This window comes from Ahaetulla prasina, chromosome 8 (genome assembly GCF_028640845.1).
Source record: "Ahaetulla prasina isolate Xishuangbanna chromosome 8, ASM2864084v1, whole genome shotgun sequence".
Lineage (NCBI taxonomy): Eukaryota > Metazoa > Chordata > Lepidosauria > Squamata > Colubridae > Ahaetulla > Ahaetulla prasina.
The window spans coordinates 32,944,457-32,962,755 of NC_080546.1; the positions used below are offsets into that span (position 1 = coordinate 32,944,457).

Sequence of the window (18,299 nt, forward strand, 5' to 3'; positions counted from 1 at the left end):
AGAAGGGGCCTGATCACAATTACAAATGCTCTATAACCTATAATAACCAAAAGTGATAACAAATTATATGTAGATTACCTTTAAAATTATTTAGCTTTGGCGCACTATTACCTGGATCTTTAAAAACGAAGCATGAAAAAAATCCAAAGTAGCTTGAATTGTTAGTCATAATCATTACCCAAATTGCAACAGTTGTGTGAAATAAAATATACATGTTCACCAATTCTAGTTTCATCAGTGGATCAATTGGTAGCTGAAGTAGCTTAGCAAAATTGTGGCATGAATGCAAAATACAAGTAACTATTCCATAAAAACGCATATTACCACACTATTTATATGAAGTCTTTTATTTTGTGTCTGATTTTAAACAGATTCTTGCACAGGGGGCTCATATCCGTCAGCTCGTTCTACTTTGGCACCAGTTTCATCACCAGATGGTTTTCCAGCACCACCACCTTCACCGTGCAGTTCCATCAATTTGCCCACTACAAATAATTAAGGAAGTAAATTAATATATATAATTCCATGAGAATTACACATTTTAAAGGAATGGTGCTATATTTTCTATTAAAATATTCACTTATTCATTATACATCTTACAAAAAACTAGTAAAATATCCTTGTTTTATGGGAATGTCAGCATTGGGATAAAGTAATCATTTCTTCATCTGGGACCGAAACAAAGTGTCATCATTCATTCCCATTTCAAGTAAACTTAATCAATGCTAGCACAGCACTTTCAATGACAGAAACTTACATTCAAACTTAGGCTTCTTGAGCATTTTAACTTTCCGAACATAGACATCATGAAGGGGGTAGATTGATTGACATGCCTTTTCTATGTCTTTACCAATGCTGTCTGGAATCCTAGAATCATAAGAATGAAATGTTTTATTTCAAAGTCTCCAAACTAGAAATCAGACAAAAAACCTGCAGAATTGCTAGTGACTGTGGCATAGATTAAAGCTAATATGTGAGGTAAACAAAAATAATCTAGCATAAATTGGAACCTAAACCTTCTGCATTCACAAAGAAATAAATGTGAATATTAAATAAACTTGGGTTTATATAATCTTTATCCACAATCTGAATACCCTACGTCCACACATGAATATAAAGCGAACAAACCAGATTATGTATTACCCCAGCATGAAGCAAGGCAATGAGAATGGTATAATTCCATATGTGGCTGAATAAAACATTAAGAAAAAATGTGCATATTTTATTATACAATAAGATATATTTTGCCTTGGCTTAGAATGTTGTGGCATTGAAACCAGTCAATTTACTTATTTTATTAAATCATTGCCTTAGAGAGTATTCACTAAATTCACCCAAATCTAATCTTATGAATAATCTCCAGAAAGATAAATTATAAATTTCCAGTTCTTTAAAAGGGACACAATTACTTGAATTGTTACAGAATCTAAAACACTTTCAACATAAATATAATTAAATACCAAATCCAAAAAATAGGTTATTACAGGTAGTCCTCTACTTATGACAATATAGCCCAAAATTTCTGTTAAGCAGTATATTTGTTAAGGGAGCTTTGCCCTATTTTATGACTTTTCTTGCCACAGTTAAGAGAATCATTGCAATTGTCAAGTTACTAACAAGGCTGCCCCAAAGGTGCTTTTTCAAGAGGCAACTGGACTTTCTAGTTTTTCTTTAAGACATTTTGCTTCTCATCTAAGCAGCTTCTTCAACTCTGACTGGATGGTAGGGAAATGGTGGGGTCAGAGCTGAAGAACCTTCTTGGAGAAGCAAAATGTTTTCAAAGCAAACCAAAATCCAGTTGCCTCTTGAAAAAGCACTTTTCAGACAACCATGACCTGGATGACTGAGAATCTTCATAGACATAATAACAAGGTTGTTAAGTGAATCCAGCTTCCCCATTGACTTTGCTTGTTAGGAGGTCACAAAAGCTCATCACATGAACGGGACACTGTGACTATCATAAATACAAGTCAGTTGCCAAGCGTCTGAATTTTGATCATATGACTGGATGCTGCAATGGTCGTAAGTGTGAAAAACAGTCATAAAGTCACTTTTTCAGTGCCATTGTAACTTTGAACGGTAAGTAAATGAACTGTTAAGTCGAGGACTACCCGTATAAATTCTAAAGTAGCATGCCATTGAAGACTGTCTTACTAAACACAGATTAAAAAAATCCACCTACAGTTTATTGACAACTTCTTTCAAGTCATTTGTTTGTACTTCACGTGTCATGATTTCCACCATTTTTTTGCGGATTTGGCGGACCTGTTGGTGCTGAGCATAGGAAGTCTTGCGAATCTGGTTGGTTCTTTTCTTGGTGAAGCCAACACAGAAAAGGCGTAGAAGATACCCATCTGTCGTTTTGACATCGATGTGGGCTTCAATCATAGTCTGGAACATTGTAAGAGTTACAGATATTTTAATGTGTCAAATTGCTTTACTGGATGATACTGACTATTTTTAAAGCATTTATACAAGATAACCATGTTCAGAGGAATTTTCGCAAAGTATGCTTAGGAACCATTCACATATTTATATACCAGAATACAGAGAAGAACTAGCAAGATTTTTGGAAACTTAACATTCTGGATCTGATGATATATGGAAATAGCTGATGAACAACCATCATCTGAAACCTGTATTTTACTTGCTTCCATCATCAGCAACAAAATTCCAGTATTCACTGTTCAGCTTGAGTACATACCAGTACTTATACTAACCTGCCATTTCTTAACCATTGAACACATTTTATCCCGTGTGAGATCCATGCCATGAAAGTTTGTCAGGCAGTTTTTCCCCTGGACATCCTCTGTAATCAGCTTAAATTTACGGAAGGCAACTTCATCATTCTGTAGGTCAGCAAGGCTTACTTCAAATACACGGCCTTTCAGTCCATCAGAGGCAATTTCTATAAACATTAAACAGTTAATTAAAAACACCACTGAGCTACAGATCACTTTCAAAGATGTATTTCAAACGGTCCTCCGCATTCAAACTAATTACAACTGCAATGTATAATTGTATATATAATTCTAAGCTGCCCAGAATTGCTTTATAAAGTGAAAAAGACAGCCTATAAATTTAATAAATATAGGAATATACAATAAAATGTGTAAACAAAACACAACATTCAAAACAGTAATAAAAAATGGTATTTGGTTAGTGTTTTAAGTCTTTCAGAAATATAGCATAACTTAAAAGCCAGCATTTCTTATTTTGGTAACTTACTTGTTCCCTGAGTCCTGGTAACTAATGTCTTTCCAATGTTTCGAATATTGAACATTGCTGGAGCCTTGACATCATACCAGTCTTTCTTTGAGAAGGGGTCCACCCTGATTTTCAAAAGAAAAAGAAAATGTTCAGAAGGGCCTTTTTTCATATTTAGGCCGGCATTTTCTAGCTGATCCGAGAGCAGCTTGGAATGCCACCTTCTTTCCAGTTATTTTTAGGGAGGTTTAAATCAAACCTCAAGTCTTAAAGTGGAACGAAAGTCCGATAGTTTTACTGAAATAGCATTTTACATGCACAAATCACGAATCGGGCGATCCACAGCTGAGGATCAGAAAAGCATCAGAATCAGAAAAGCATTTCTGGTGAATATTTGTTTAAAAGCGATGCACGATTAAGCTCTCGTATTTAGTTAGCCCTTAGGACATTAGGCCTGCACACTATCCTTGCTGCCACTTTTCAAGCAACCTTCTCGGCTTTCCCAAATTTGCACGAGAAAACCCTTGGAGCTTTCGGACCAAAGAAGTGGCTCCCATCCAGATTGCTTTGGATTTAATTTCTCATTGCCGGGAGGCCAATGCACGAGACCCCTTTAAATTTTAGGCAGCTGGCGAAATAGGCGTAATTCCGCGTCTTTTTCCTCCCGCCCATTTCTGACTTGCGAGTGCCCACGCGCTGGTTTTCTGCTGGGAGCCGCCATGTCAGCCCCTCTTTCCTTTGGCCACTCTCTCTTCCCTGCCCCAATCCAGTCAACATCGACGGCATCCGATAGTCCTGGGCCGCGAGTCCCACTCAGCCGCGCTGCTCTTGCCCCGATGCTTCCCCCAGGCCCCACTTACACTTTCTTCTTGGCACCTTTCTTGCCTCCTTTGGTGAGGCGCTTGTTCTTCCCTACCGCCATAGCACCGCACCGGGAACCAAAGAGGCCGGAAACCGTAAAAAGCACGATATTACGCGAGAGCCGGGTCACGTGAGCGCGACTTCCGCGTTTTTTGAGAAACGAGCTTGGTCTCTTTTTTTCTCAATCTTGGCGCGAAAATCACAGCGGCCCCTGGTGGGAGTTACTCGGTGCTTTGGAGCAGGGCTCTCCAACCTTAGCGACTTTAAGACTTGTGGACTTCAACTCCCAGAATTCCTCAGCCAGCAAAGCTGCCTGAGGAATTCTGGGAGTTGAAGTCCACAAGTCTTAAAGTCAACAAGGTTGGAGACCCCTGCTCTAGACCGATGGCCATTCTGAGCCTTCAGCGTTTAGGAAATAAATAAATCCCATACAGTGTGTGGGATTAGCATGAGAAGACATATTCATAAAAGGGCTGCCACACAAAACTTAAAGTATGCATACGTGCCACGTTGGGCATGGGCAATCACAAATGTACATTTGAGGATACACTTTGCTGTCACAGTTGCACCCTGGTGGAATATATAATCTGAAAATAGTATTGAATTGATGTTTTACAAAATAGTTTGTCCTGAGGCTCCTGGATTGGGGCTAAAAGGTGAAAGCGCAAGCAGTATACTCTGTCCCATAATTGGGTAGACCAGGTTACCCTGATAGACTGGTCCCACCAGGAAAAAAACACTTAAATCTCAAAATAGTAGTTGCCTTTTTAGCAGCTGCATACATTGTTGGCTCTAGTTCAATTTGTGATCTCATAGAGTGGTGAAAGGATCTTTGTGAGCAGGCAAATGTTGACTTCCCTGCTTAAGGATGCACCTCAACTCATTGCCTTAACACTTTGGTCCAGATTGTTGATAAAAATGTTCAGAGCTGTTACAGTCACCCTGCAAGCTGATGTATGAGTACTGTCTGTGTGGTCGGTCATTCAACAAATCATGAATCCCTCTAAACTGGTTCCATCATCTAGCCCAGTGTTTCTTAAAGTGTGGCCTGACGACCCATGGAGGAGTGTGGTGGTCAAATTATTTGTCAGATATTGAAGATATATGCAAAAATTTAAAACAATGATATTCTTCTCTTTAACTTTTAACCCCACTTCATTTTGCTGGCATCAGAGTCGAAGCGAAGCTCTGTGCCCATTACTGATCCAGCCAGGGGCCCATCCATCTGGTTTGTTGAGTCACTCTCATCTCCTTAGTCCATAAAACCTTTGAAAAATCTGTCTTCAGATATTTCTTAGCCTAGTCTTGCCGTTTCAGCTTATGTGTCTTGTTCAGTGGTAGTCGGGTTTCACCCTTCCTTACCTTGCCCATGTCTCTGAGCATTGAATACCTTGTACTTCTGGGCACTCCAGGTAGGTTGCAGTTCTGGAATATGATAACACTGGAGGATAATGGTTTCCTGGTACCTTCACATTTGATTCTTCTCAAATCTTTGGCACTTAATGTGCATCTTTTTTTCTCAACACTTTTCTTGCAACCCTGTTGACTATTTGCAACAAAATGTTTCTGTAATCACACCCCAATATCTTAACAATTTCAAGAGTGCTGCGTTCCCCTGAAAGACTTTTTACAATTGTTGACTTTTCAGAGTCACTTAAATCTCTTTTTTGGCCTATTTTGCCTGAGGAAAAGAAGCTGCCTAATAATTATGCACACATTGATATAGAGTGTTGATCTCCTTAGGCCACACCTTCATTCATTACACAAAAAAACATCACCTGATATGCTTATATGCACTAACCATTCAAGTTTATACAGCTTGGAGATGGAAAATATGCATAAAAATGATGATAAGGTCATATCTGCCCGGGAGGGGCAGATATGGCGGAAGTGAGGGCTCGCATCGTTTTTTGGGGGGGCGCGCTCGATGTTTGAAGGCGATCGCGTACCCCAAACCCTCAGACTTCTCCCGTTCCCCGGATGGTCAAGACCCTCAGAGCCTGGGCCTCCGGCTGATGTTGTGCAACACACGGTCCGTGGTTAACAAGGCCCCCCTAATATATGATCTTATCCAGGGGGGTTCCGCGGACCTTATGGGCGTTACGGAAACCTGGTTGGGCACAGAAGGGGGGCGTGCCCTTGTTGAAATGTGCCCACTGGGTTTCCGAGCATTCCATCAGCCGAGGGCCCAGGGTAGGGGTGGGGGGGTGGCGGTTGTTATCAAGGAAAGTCTAGAGCCGAGGGAGACCACTGTACCTCAGATTGCCGGCTGTGAATCCCTCTTTGTGAGGTGGGGTCATAGGTGTCAGATGGGCTTGTTTGTCACGTACCTGGCTCCTTGCTGCGTGACAGCAGCCCTGCCTGAGCTCCTGGAGGTGCTTGCTGGAGTGGCAGTTGAGACCCCCAGACTTATGGTCACGGGGGACTTTAACTTGCCATCGACCGGCATGTCATCGACAGCAGCTCGGGAGTTCATGGCTTCCATGACGGCCTTGGACCTGACTCAAGGTAGTTGATGGCCCTACTCACATTGGGGGAGGCACGCTGGACCTGATTTTTATCTCTGATCAGTGGTTGAAGGATCTGGACTTGAGGGATTTAGTCACTGAACCTTTGTCATGGTCAGATCACTCCCTCCTTCGCCTGGACTTTCTGACCGCACTCAACACTGCAGGGAGACGGAACCAATACGTTGGTTCCGTCCCAGGCGGCTGATGGACCCGGAGAGGTTCCGGACAAAGCTTGGGCTGTTTCCTGAGGGTCTGGCTCACGGCACGGCTGAGGAACTAGTCGTGGCTTGGGAACGGGCCGCGACTGGGGCTTTAGACCGTATCGTGCCTTTGCGGCCTCTGACCTGGCGTCGGTCTCAACCAGCTCCTCGGTTCTCCGAGGAGCTGAGGGAGATGAAACGCCGGAGAAGACGCCTAGAGAGTTCTTGGAGGTCCAGTCGTTCGGAGGCTGATCGGACACTAGTTAGGTCATATAATAGGACCTGTTACGTTTGGGCAGTAACGAGGCAGGAGACCAGGGTAGTGACAACAGCTCTTTAATATACAGTGAACCCAGCAACCGGGCTGGGGAAAAACCTCTCCTTAAATACAGTTTAGCCGGCGGCTTCAACCAATCAGCAACGTGCTTGTTTCCCGCCAAAACATTTAAAGATACATTACACTCCTTCCCTCCCAGAAAACACTTTACCAATATTTACATGATATTTACATATTATTTTTCAACGTAATCACGCAAATAGACTGGGCGTCTCCTGACTCTTTCGGACCTGCGCAATTCATTCCCTGGGAGTGGGTCGAGCTGAGCGGAGGGGCTGTTTGCTCCTCTCAGCTCCTCCTCTAGGCCATCCGGCCCTGGATTATTTGCCGAGTCGTCCCTGCTGTTTTCTAATGGAACCTGTTGGCGTCGCTGGACCTCCTGGAACTCAGATAAGTCCTGCGATTTCCCCGGGTTTGAGTCAGCTGTGGATTCAAACATTGTATAGTCAGGGCCTGTTTCGTCTAATTCGGATTGTTCGCCATGCTTTCTTATTTGGTCTATGTGGCGCCTCCATCCTCGGCCGTCTTTTATCTCCATCAAGTATGATTTTGGACCTGTTATGTTTAGGATTTCTCCTGCTACCCATGTCGGGCCTTCACCATAGTTGTGTGCCCACACTCGGTCGCCTATGTCCATTCCTCTTGTTTTTTCGAGTCCCCCCTAGTAACCCTCCGGTGTATAGTTTGGATTTAAACGGTCTAGTGGGCACCTGAGCTTCGCCCATTAATAATTCTGCTGGGCTTCTGCGGTTGTGACACAGGGGTTCTGTGTTGGACGGCCAGGAAAACATCGATTTTGTTTGCCAGTCGCCTGGCTTGAGTCTGGACAATGCCTCTTTGCGCCCGGACGAAACGCTCTGCAAGGCCATTCGTCGAGGGTGGAAAGGCGCCGAGAGGGCATGCCGGATGCCCTCTTCTGCCAAGTACTCCTCAAACTGGGTTGCCGTGAATTGCGGGCCGTTATCGGATACTAACGTGTCGGGCAACCCATGGGTTACAAATAGGTGTCGTAGGACTGAGATCACGGCCTCGGCTGTCATGGATCTCATGAGAATGATTTCCAGCCATTTGGAGTAGGCATCGACTACTACCAGAAATGTTTGGCCGTGGAAGGGGCCGGCAAAGTCAATGTGGATTCTAGACCAGGGCCCTTGGGGTTTCTCCCATTCCCGAACTGGGGCCGTTGGGGGTAGCGGTCTGGACTCCTGGCAGGCCTGGCATTTCCCTACCCTTTCAGCAATTTCCGAGTCCATTAAAGGCCACCACACATAGCTTCTCGCTAGACCCTTCATCCTCACGATCCCTGGGTGACCCTCGTGGAGGAGATCCAACACCCTTTTCCTCAATTTCTCTGGGATCACCACTCGATCCCCCCATAGCAGGCACCCCCCTTGAGCCGAAAGTTCCCCACGTTTCTTTACAAACTCTTTAAAACGCTCGCCCGGCGCAGCGGGCCACCCTCTTTGTACCCAACCAAGTACAGTTCTCAAAATAATGTCCCGGTATGACGCCCGAGCCACTTCCTTAGACGTGACTGGGCCAGAGTCCAGAGAGTCGATTAACAGTATGGGCATCCCCGGAGTGGGGTCCTCGATCACCCCTGGCAGTGGGCATCTGCTTAACGCGTCCGCATGCCCCAACTCTTTTCCTGGCCGATGCCGCAGTTTATAGGAGTAGGCGGCTAAAAAGATAGTCCATCGGGTCAATCGGGGCGAAAGCGCCACAGGCGTTGGGCGGTCGCCAGCCAGTAACCCTAACAGTGGTCTGTGGTCTGTAACAATTTCAAAGTCTCTACCAAAACGATTCGTGAAACTTTTTACCCTGATACTATAGCTAGAGCTTCCTTATCCAACTGACTATAGTTCCTCTCTGTCGAGGACATCGTTCTGGAGTAGAAGGCTATTGGGGCTTCTGTGCCATTTGGAAGCCTGTGGCTGAGCACAGCACCCACCCCGTAAGGGGAAGCATCGCAAACTAATACCAATGGCATTGTGCTATGATACTGGATCAGTAAGCTATCGCTCGAGAGTAGGTTTTTTACTGCTTCGAAAGCCCTCGCTTCCGTCTTTCCCCAAGACCAAACAGTATTCTTTCCCAGTAACTTATGTAGCGGCTCGGCAACGGTTGCCTTATTTTTCAAAAAGACCGCGTAAAAGTTCACTAGACCCAGGAATGCCTGTAGCTCTGTTTTGTTTTTGGGCGCTGGAGCCTTTCTTATTGCCTTGACCTTGCTCTCAGTGGGGTGGATTCCTTCCTTGTCTATTCTGTAGCCCAAGAACTCTACGGATTCTACCCCTATTTGGCATTTGTTCACTTTAACCTTTAGACCGGCTGACCGGAAGATGCCCAAAACTTTTCTCAAACGCTCCCCCAATTCTTCTAAATTTTCGGCTGATACCAATACATCATCAAAATAGGGGACTACCCCCGGGAGCCCTTGCAGAAGTCGCTCCATTAAATTTTGAAATAGACCAGGTGCCACACTCACCCCAAACTGTAACCGGGTACACTTGAAAGCACCTCTGTGAGTCACAATTGTCTGGGCTTCGGCTGTGTTGGCGTCTACAGGCAGTTGTTGATAGGCTTGGGCCAAATCTAATTTGGCAAAAACGTGCCCTTGCCCCAGCGAGTGCAGCAAATGTTGCACCAAGGGGACCGGGTAAGCACTTTTTTGCAAGGCTTTGTTTAACGTTGCCTTGTAGTCAGCGCAGATTCTAACTGACCCATCTGGTTTCACTGGGGTGACGATTGGCGTCTCCCACTTTGCGTGATCGACTGGCACTAGTATCCCCTGACTGATGAGTTTGTCTATCTCTCTGTCAATCTTGGGCTTAAGGGCAAAAGGGACCCTCCTTGCTTTTAACCGTATGGGGGCTACCTGGGGGTCTAAATTGAAAGAAATAGGGGTTCCCTTGTACTTGCCCAGGCAGTCCTTGAAAACATCTTCGAATTCGTCCATGAGTGTGTCCTTTAGGTTAAAGTCATTTCTGTAGATGCCAGTCACTCCCATGCCCAACGCACGGAACCAGTCTAGTCCCAACAAACTTGGCAGGGTCCCTTCGACTATCGTGATGGGCAGGGTCTTCTTGTGTGGTCCGTACTCGACGCGGACGGAGGTTGTCCCTCGAACAGGGATGCGATTCCCTTGGTAGTCTTGAACTTTTAGCCGCTGTGTTTGCAGTTTGCGTTTGGCGATTTTCGGCAAAGCTTTCGCAAAAGTGTCCCAGGACATGATTGTGATCGCTGACCCTGTGTCCACTTCCAGTCGGCACGGCACTCCTTCGATTTTCGGTTTTGTGAAGATTTTCTTCTCTACGCAGGTTGCTGCACGACCCACTATCACGGTCGTTCGATTTGACTTCGCGCCCTTTTTGTCTTGACCAATCACGGGTCGCCTTGCCGATCCCGCGCTCTGATTGGTTGGTTTGAATTTTCGGCGGGAAGGTTGGGGTGCTCGACAGACTTGAGCCAGGTGCCCCTTCTTCTCGCACCGCCGACATGTAGCGTCCTTGAACTTGCATTGTTGACGCTGGTGTTGCCCTCCGCAACTTCCGCATTCCTCCCGGTCTTCTTTGCTCATTCTCCCGGTGTGGAAAACTCCTTCCTCATCCTCGCCGTCTGATTCGGTCTGGATTTCTTCGTTGTGGACCGGGGTTGATTTCGCGCTCGCCATTGGTGTGAGCGGCTTTTGTAGGGTTTCCGCTGTTAGGGTGGACATCTCATGAGCTCTGGCTTCGTCCAGAGCGTTTGCCAGCGTTAGATTGCTTTTTGATAGCAGCCGCCTCCGCAAACGAGTGTCTCTGACCCCACGGATGAGTTGCTCTAACAGTTCCTCATCCAAATCTCGGTACCCACAATCCTTGGAGGCTTTCCTCAGGGCGGCCATGTATTCGCTGATGGATTCGCCCTCTTGCTGTCTGCGCTCTCCAAATTCAAAACGCCGTTCATATTTGGACGGTGTTGGCGCGAAATGGTTCTTCAATAGATTCTGCAGCGTTTGCCACGATACCGATTGTACCGGCGTTGGCTCTGCCAGGGCTTCCGCGATGTCGATGACCTCGGGACCGCAGTGGCTCAAGAAATACGCCCTTTTTCGGTTGTCTGGAACTCCTTGCAGTTCGTTCGCCTTGAGGAAGCTCTCGAAACGGGTCATGTACGTTCCCCATTTCTCCTTGGATGGGTCAAACGGCGCGGGCGGTGTGTAGCTGGCCATCGCTGCGTTTCCGCCCTGAATTTGCTGGGTTCGGTTCTTTCGTGCGTTCAGCTCGTTCCTGGTGCTTTTAGCCTCGAGATCCCACCTTCGTCGCCAGTGTTACGTTTGGGCAGTAACGAGGCAGGAGACCAGGGTAGTGACAACAGCTCTTTAATATACAGTGAACCCAGCAACCGGGCTGGGGAAAAACCTCTCCTTAAATACAGTTTAGCCGGCGGCTTCAACCAATCAGCAACGTGCTTGTTTCCCGCCAAAACATTTAAAGATACATTACAGGACCTACCTAGTGGCATTGCGGGAAGCGAGACGTTGTTACGTCTCCTCCCTCATTGCGTCGGCAGGTAACCGCCCGGCCGTCCTGTTTCAGGTGACTCGCTCTCTCCTTCAACAGGGGGAGCGGGATGACCCGTTACAGGGACGTGCCGAGGAGTTTAGTGGTTATCTATACGATAAAATCGTTCAGCTTCGGGATGGTCTGGATCAAAATTGGGTGGATCTAGGTCAGATGTCAGAGAGCTGTCTTGTTGAGACTGTTTGGGATGAGTTTGACCCTGTGGCTCCCGAGGACATGGACAGGTTACAGGTTACAGGTCCACATGTTTACTGGACCCGTGCCCCTCCTGGTTGGTACTGGCCACGCAGGAGGTGACACGAGGCTGGCTCCAGGGGATTACGAATGCTTCTTTGTTGGAGGGGATCTTTCCGGCCGCCTTGAAAGAGGCGGTGGTGAAACCTCTCCTCAAGAAGCCTTCCCTGGACCCAGCTGTATTAGGTAATTATCGTCCGGTCTCCAATCTTCGCTTTGTGGCGAAGGTTGTAGAGAGTGTGGTGGCATGTCAATTACCCCGGTACCTGGATGAAACTGTCTATCTAGACCGTTCCAGTCCGGCTTTCGGCCCGGATACAGCACTGAGACAGCTTTGGTTGTGTTGGTTGATGATCTCTGGAGGGCCAGGGATAGGGATTATTTCTCTGCCTTGGTCCTATTAGACCTCTCAGCGGCTTTTGATACCATCGACCATGGTATCTTGCTGCACCGGTTGGAGGGATTGGGAGTGGGAGGCACCGTTTATCGATGGTTCTCCTCCTATCTCTCTGATCGGTCGCAGACGGTGTTGACGGGAGGGCAGAGGTCGACCCCGAGGCGCCTCACTTGTGGGGTACCACAGGGGTAGATTCTCTCGGCCCTCCTGTTCAACATCTATATGAAGCCGCTGGGTGAGATCATCAGTTGTTTCGGTGTGAGGTACCAACTGTACGCTGATGATACTCAGCTGTACTTTTCCACACCGGGCCACCCCAACGAAGCTATCAAAGTGCTGTCCCGGTGTCTGGAGGCTGTACGGGTCTGGATGGGAAGAAACAGGCTCAAGCTCAATCCCTCCAAGACAGAGTGGCTGTGGATGCCGGCACCCCGGTACAGTCAGCTGCAGCCGTGGCTGACTGTTGGGGGCGAGTCATTGGCCCCAATGGAGAGGCTGCGCAACTTGGGCGTTCTCCTGGATGGACGGCTGTCTTTTGAAGACTATTTGACGGCCGTCTCCAGGAGAGCTTTTTACCAGGTTCGCCTGGTTCGCCAGTTGCGCCCCTTTCTAGACCGGGATGCCCTATGCACGGTCACTCATGCTCTCGTGACATCTCGTCTGGATTACTGCAATGCTCTCTACATGGGGCTCCCCTTGAAGAGCACCCGGAGGCTCCAGTTGGTCCAGAATGTGGCTGCGCGGGTGATAGAGGGAGCCCCTCGTGGCTCCCATGTGACACCTCTCCTGCGCAGACTGCACTGGCTACCTGTGGCCTTTCGGGTGCGCTTCAAGGTTTTGGTAACTATCTTCAAAGCGCTCCATGGCATAGGCCGGGTTACCTACGGGACCGTCTCTGCCACCGATTGCCTCCCACCAACCCGTGCGCTCTCACAAGGAGGGACTCCTCAGGGTGCCGTCGGCCAGGCATTGCCAACTGGCGACACCCAGGGGAAGGGCCTTTTCTGTGGGCGCTCCGACCCTCTGGAACGAACTTCCCCCAGGACTTCGCCAACTTCCTGACCTTCGAACCTTTCGCCGCAAGCTTAAGACACATCTATTTATTTGCGCAGGACTGGACTAGAATTTTAAATTTTAAATTTGGTTTTAACGGGGTTTTATTATTTTTATCGCAATTTTTTAATATTCGGCCTTATTTAATAAGTTTTTTAATTGGTGTTTTATTTTGTATTTATATGTATGTTTTTATTAGGCTGTAAATCACCCTGAGTCCCCCGGGAGATAGGGCGGTATAAAAATGTGATTAAATAAATAAATAAATAAATAAATAAATAAATAAATAAATAAATAAATAAATAAAAAAATAAAATACTCATTTGCCTAATAATTGTGCACACAGCGTAGTGTGTATCTATCTATCTATCTATCTATCTATCTATCTATCTATCTATCTATCTATCTATCTATCTATCTATCTATCTATCTATCTCAGAGTCTTGAGGTATTGTTAGATGGAGAACTTCTATTTCTTATCCTTTGTATATCTTTTTGTTCCTTGTTGCTGTACCAGTTGCAAAGCTTATCCAGAAGACAGAGGAGATTTTGGCGTCATGAGACTTGGTGTACACTGCAGTATAGAAGTGGAATCAATACAAATTAAGTTATGCTTCTGTGTCACCATTCATATCATTCCAGATGTTCCATCAGGAATAGGTCTACAGGGCAAGAAGCCGTTGCAATAAGAAATATGGGCATTTGTTCAGTCTGTAAGACTTGTCTGACTCTTCGCGATACGCCTTAGAGACGCTCCTCGACCATAGCATGCCAGGCACCTCTGACCTCCTCTGTGAGTTTGCCCAAATTCATGTTCATTGCATCGATGACACTTATCTAACCATCTCATCTTCTACTGTCCCTTTCTCTTTTTGCCTTCAATCTTTCCCAACCTCAGGATCCTTTCCAATAAATCCTCTCTCTCATTTGGTGACCAAGGTATTTGAGCTTCAGCTTCAGTATCTATCTCCAAAGAACAGTCAGGGTTGATTTTGTTTAAGATAGTCTGATTTGATCTCCTTGCAGTTTAAGGGAGTTTCAAGAGTCTTTTCCAATGCCACAATTCAAAAGCAATTACTCAACCTTCCTTTTTGTGTTGTTTTCTTCATATCCCACTTTTGAAAAATAGAAATGTCAGATGTGGCAGTAAGTAATATATCTATGCTCTGTTTTACCTTCTATTATACTAATAGTTCATGTTATATTAATTGTTCATGTTAGTAGACTTTATGATATCGCTTTTTAGTAGCTTCATTAGTCTGACATTGTAATGGTATTCACGAATCAACCAAAATTCTCAGAACAGAGTACTTTATATATAAAACAGTGGTCCTATAATGTTCCTTTATGTGGATATTTTGTTTTGAAATATTTACAAATATAGGTAATTATTAAGCGTCTTCCATATCACACCAAAGAATTGTCTATCCAGATTAACAACCTGCCATCCATTTTAATGAAAGGAAGGCATAATAGCATTCTGATGCCAGACCATTTATGCCCTCACTGGTGAAACATGAATCAGACATGAATATGGAACCATAGTTATTAGATTTTGCACACTAATAATTCCTTTGTTATTCAAATCTTAGTGTGAGTCTGATACTCTTTTGTTTTGATTTCTTGACTAATCACTATAAGGAGATTCATGAATATCTTTTCCAGAGACCTTGTGACTGGAAGGCTATTAATATAGCTTTCTTTCTTTTGCCAACCCTATGAATACATTTTACTTATCTTTCAGAAATATTCTTTCAATTTAATACTGCCCAAAATATTGAAATGAACAATCGGACTTTGATTATAAATAACATATGCTGATGGAAATTAAACAAAACATACATACATGCATTATGTATGCCAGATTAATGCCAAGTAATTTTGGATCTTAGTGGTTGTGTGAACAAAGTATCAATTGTGAAAAGAACCATGGTCCACACTGATGTTGTATGAAAATCCCATTATGTAAGACAAATTGATAAAGTTGCCCTTGAAGTATGTTAAATTAAGAAAAATAATGTACAGTAGCATTATTGTTTGGAAGACTATATTATATGTGATCTGTTTTATCAACCATTCAGAGATATTTCTTAATTTAAATACAGTGGTATCTTGATATTTAACTGCTTTGAAACTCATCTAATTTGGTACTCAATGCATTTTGATATGAACATTTTATCTTGATACTCATCTTTTGTTTCGTACTTGATGCACAAGCTACAACTTGTTTATGTCGGCTGCCTTGTGACTCACTACATTATTCCTTATGGGAAAAATTTGTTTGGTACTCATTGTTTTTGGTATTTATCATGGTTCCTGGAACCAATAACAATAAATACCGAGGTACCACTGAAAAGAAACAGAATGACCATGGGCTGGCAAAAAAGCAGAACAAGCAGGAGCAACTTGTTACTTCCTGCCAGCTTCTCCATTTAATTGATTAAGGCCTGGCAAACAGTATTGAAAACCTCCCTCCCTCCCTCTGCCCCTCCCTTGTTTGGGATGGATGGTGCCTGGGTTTGGGAAGGGTGGGCTTTTGATTCAGGATGGATGCATGAGAGGCACTGTACAGATAAGGAAGGGGATGCGAGGATGTGGTGTAAATTAAAAAGGGTGCATGGGAATGCGGAACAGGTGCAGGGATGACGTGCACTATAATATTTAATGATTGACACAATGTACTAAGCCATGGTTCAATCATAAATCACAATTGGCTATATACCATATTTTTCAGACTATAAGATGCACCTACCTTTTTTAGGGAGGAAAACAAGACAAAAAAATCTGCCTCTGCCTCCCAGCAATTTGCCTCCTTGCAGCAAGCAGCAGACAGCAAACAGGCGGCAATAGCAATGGCAATCCCTGTAGCCTGAAACAGCTGATGGTTGGGAGGCCGATCCAACAGACAACCAGTTGCTTGTGCTAATCAGGCTGTGCTGAAGCTGAAACTGAAATGGGCTGTTTGCTGCAAGGAGGCAAATTGCTGGGAGGCAGAGGCCAAAGGGTGGGGGCTGGTGGGGCTACATTTGGTGTATAAGACGCACCCAAATTTTCACCCTCTTTTTGTGGGGGGGAAGTGTGTCTTATACTCTGAAAAATATGGTATGTAAAGCTGAAAATAAACTCAAATATTGGCTGAACTGTTATCCACTACTGTTTTGTAATTGGTTACCATCTGTGTAGAGCACTCAAAAATGTCTATTTTGGTGTGAGCTCTTATAATCAGCTTTTCTAATAACTTTATTCTAAAAATAATAAAATTATTGCTGTTTTAAGCTGTACTTCCTTGTCATTAAAACATATCCTTGTTGCATCCAATTGGAACAGTAATATTATTTATCAAAGGAAACTTAAAGCCACATTTTATCTCTCACAAAATTGTCTCGTGTATCCCTTGAAGAAAAGAAATGTTGAAAGCTTGCCAATTTTTGTCCACTTGTGCTAAATATAGTATTTTTCTCACAATGCAGTGTTTTCTCAGAAGACGGAATCCACTACTTAAGTTTTGCAAAGCTTTATATAGGCGGCACACAATATTTTACTTGCAAAAAACGAGACAGTTGGAATAGAGAGGTTCTCTTTCAGAACAAACCTATGAGAGGCAACATGATACTTCAACAAGAGGAAGAATCCAGTGTTGAAATTTTGCAGTGTGAGAAAATGGGTTAATTCTTCTTGTAAAGAAAAGGCAAAAAGAAAACTTAATGTAGTGCAAATATCCAGAGATTCGTAGGAAAGTGATTACTGTCATATTTATTAGGTAAATCACATAAAGATAAATTCTCAAAAGAAAGAATAACTTCCATATATCAATATTATCCTAATGTAGACTTGTCAAAAACCACAAAGTAAGTCAGCATATAATGAGCTCTGGTGGCACAGTGGTTAGGCTGATTCTGCCCACTGCCAAGGGGTTCGATCTTCACTGGCTTAAAGTTGAATCCTTCTGAGGTGGGTAAAATAAGGACCCAGATTGTTGGGGGCAATATGCTGACTCTATAAAAAGCTTAGAGAGGGCCATGAAGCACTATGAAGCAGTATATGTCTATTGCAATAACTTCTGGACAGGGAAGACCTGGATAAATGAAACCACAATATCTTCATACAGATTTTAAAACAGTCTTGCGAATTGGAACATTTTAAATTGGCTTTATCAATCCAAATAAAATTTTGGTACATTGTCAAAACAATTATATTTGTAGTATATTACCCTGGTCTTTGCAATGAAAATATATTTCCACATGTATTGAAGGGGTTTTCCCACAGATACTACTGAATTTGCAGCTTCCTTGTTTCCTATTCTCATAACAAATCCTGTTGCAGTTCTACTAAAGCAGGCTTATATTTTTAAGTACTATTTCTAGTGTCCAGATTTCTTTAGCAGAGTTTCTGTAAGAAGACAGCAAATGAACTGGTTTTTTTTAATAAAATCTGTGTATCAGAGAAATGAATATATCTGTAACAAGGAATCCAGCCTGACTAATCATCACAATTTTGTAATTAGTTATCTAGCATTGTTTAGCTAAGATGCTATACATAGGAGACTTTTATCAGCATGCACAATGAAATGTTTTGCTTAATATATTAAAATATAAATCTATTTTCTTATATTAAATCAGCACTGAAAAATATACTGATAAGGCACAAAAACAAATGTTCTCTTACAACGTAAGTCAGAGAAAGGAAAACAAATTTAATATTTTCTTCCAGCTCTTCTTATGAGGAGAAAGTACCCAGTTTTCTTACCACTGTCCTCTTATTGTTGAATGCCAGTTACTTAAAATCAAAACTTCCATTACCCCTAATTTAATGATTTAGAAATTTTTGTTTTTCCATGAATTATATGTAGTTTTTATTTATTCAGTTTTGATGCTGCCTGACTCCAAGCATATTTGGGTTTAAAGAACAGCATAAAAATAACAAAATTATCAGCCA

The 18,299-nt window shown here is 43.8% G+C and overlaps 1 protein-coding gene and 1 non-coding gene across 2 annotated transcripts; both read right to left on the reverse strand.

The window, feature by feature from the left end:
- Positions 1-331: 331 nt before the first annotated feature.
- Positions 332-4,225, reverse strand: RPS3A (ribosomal protein S3A). Its single transcript, XM_058191984.1, has 6 exons — positions 4,068-4,225; positions 3,229-3,332; positions 2,721-2,908; positions 2,183-2,391; positions 758-867; positions 332-485 (listed from the first exon to the last, which is right to left on the reverse strand). Exons 1-6 carry the CDS (start codon positions 4,127-4,129, stop codon positions 364-366), a joined length of 795 nt encoding a protein of 264 aa, XP_058047967.1. The 5' UTR covers positions 4,130-4,225; the 3' UTR covers positions 332-363.
- Positions 633-699, reverse strand: LOC131203582 (small nucleolar RNA SNORD73). Its single transcript, XR_009156430.1, has one exon. It is a non-coding gene; the product is annotated as a small nucleolar RNA SNORD73 (small nucleolar RNA).
- Positions 4,226-18,299: the final 14,074 nt, after the last annotated feature.

What these genes read in the sequence shown, in the direction of transcription:
- RPS3A (XM_058191984.1), bottom strand. Translation starts at nt 4,129, where the DNA reads ATGGCGGTAGGGAAGAACAAGCGCCTCACCAAAGGAGGCAAGAAAGGT. An exon ending in AAAGGTGCCAAGAAGAAAGT is followed by an intron (nt 3,333 to 4,067) that starts GTAAGTGGGGCC and finishes TTTGAAAATCAG; the next exon opens with GGTGGACCCCTTCTCAAAGA. An exon ending in TACCAGGACTCAGGGAACAA is followed by an intron (nt 2,909 to 3,228) that starts GTAAGTTACCAA and finishes TAATGTTTATAG; the next exon opens with AAATTGCCTCTGATGGACTG.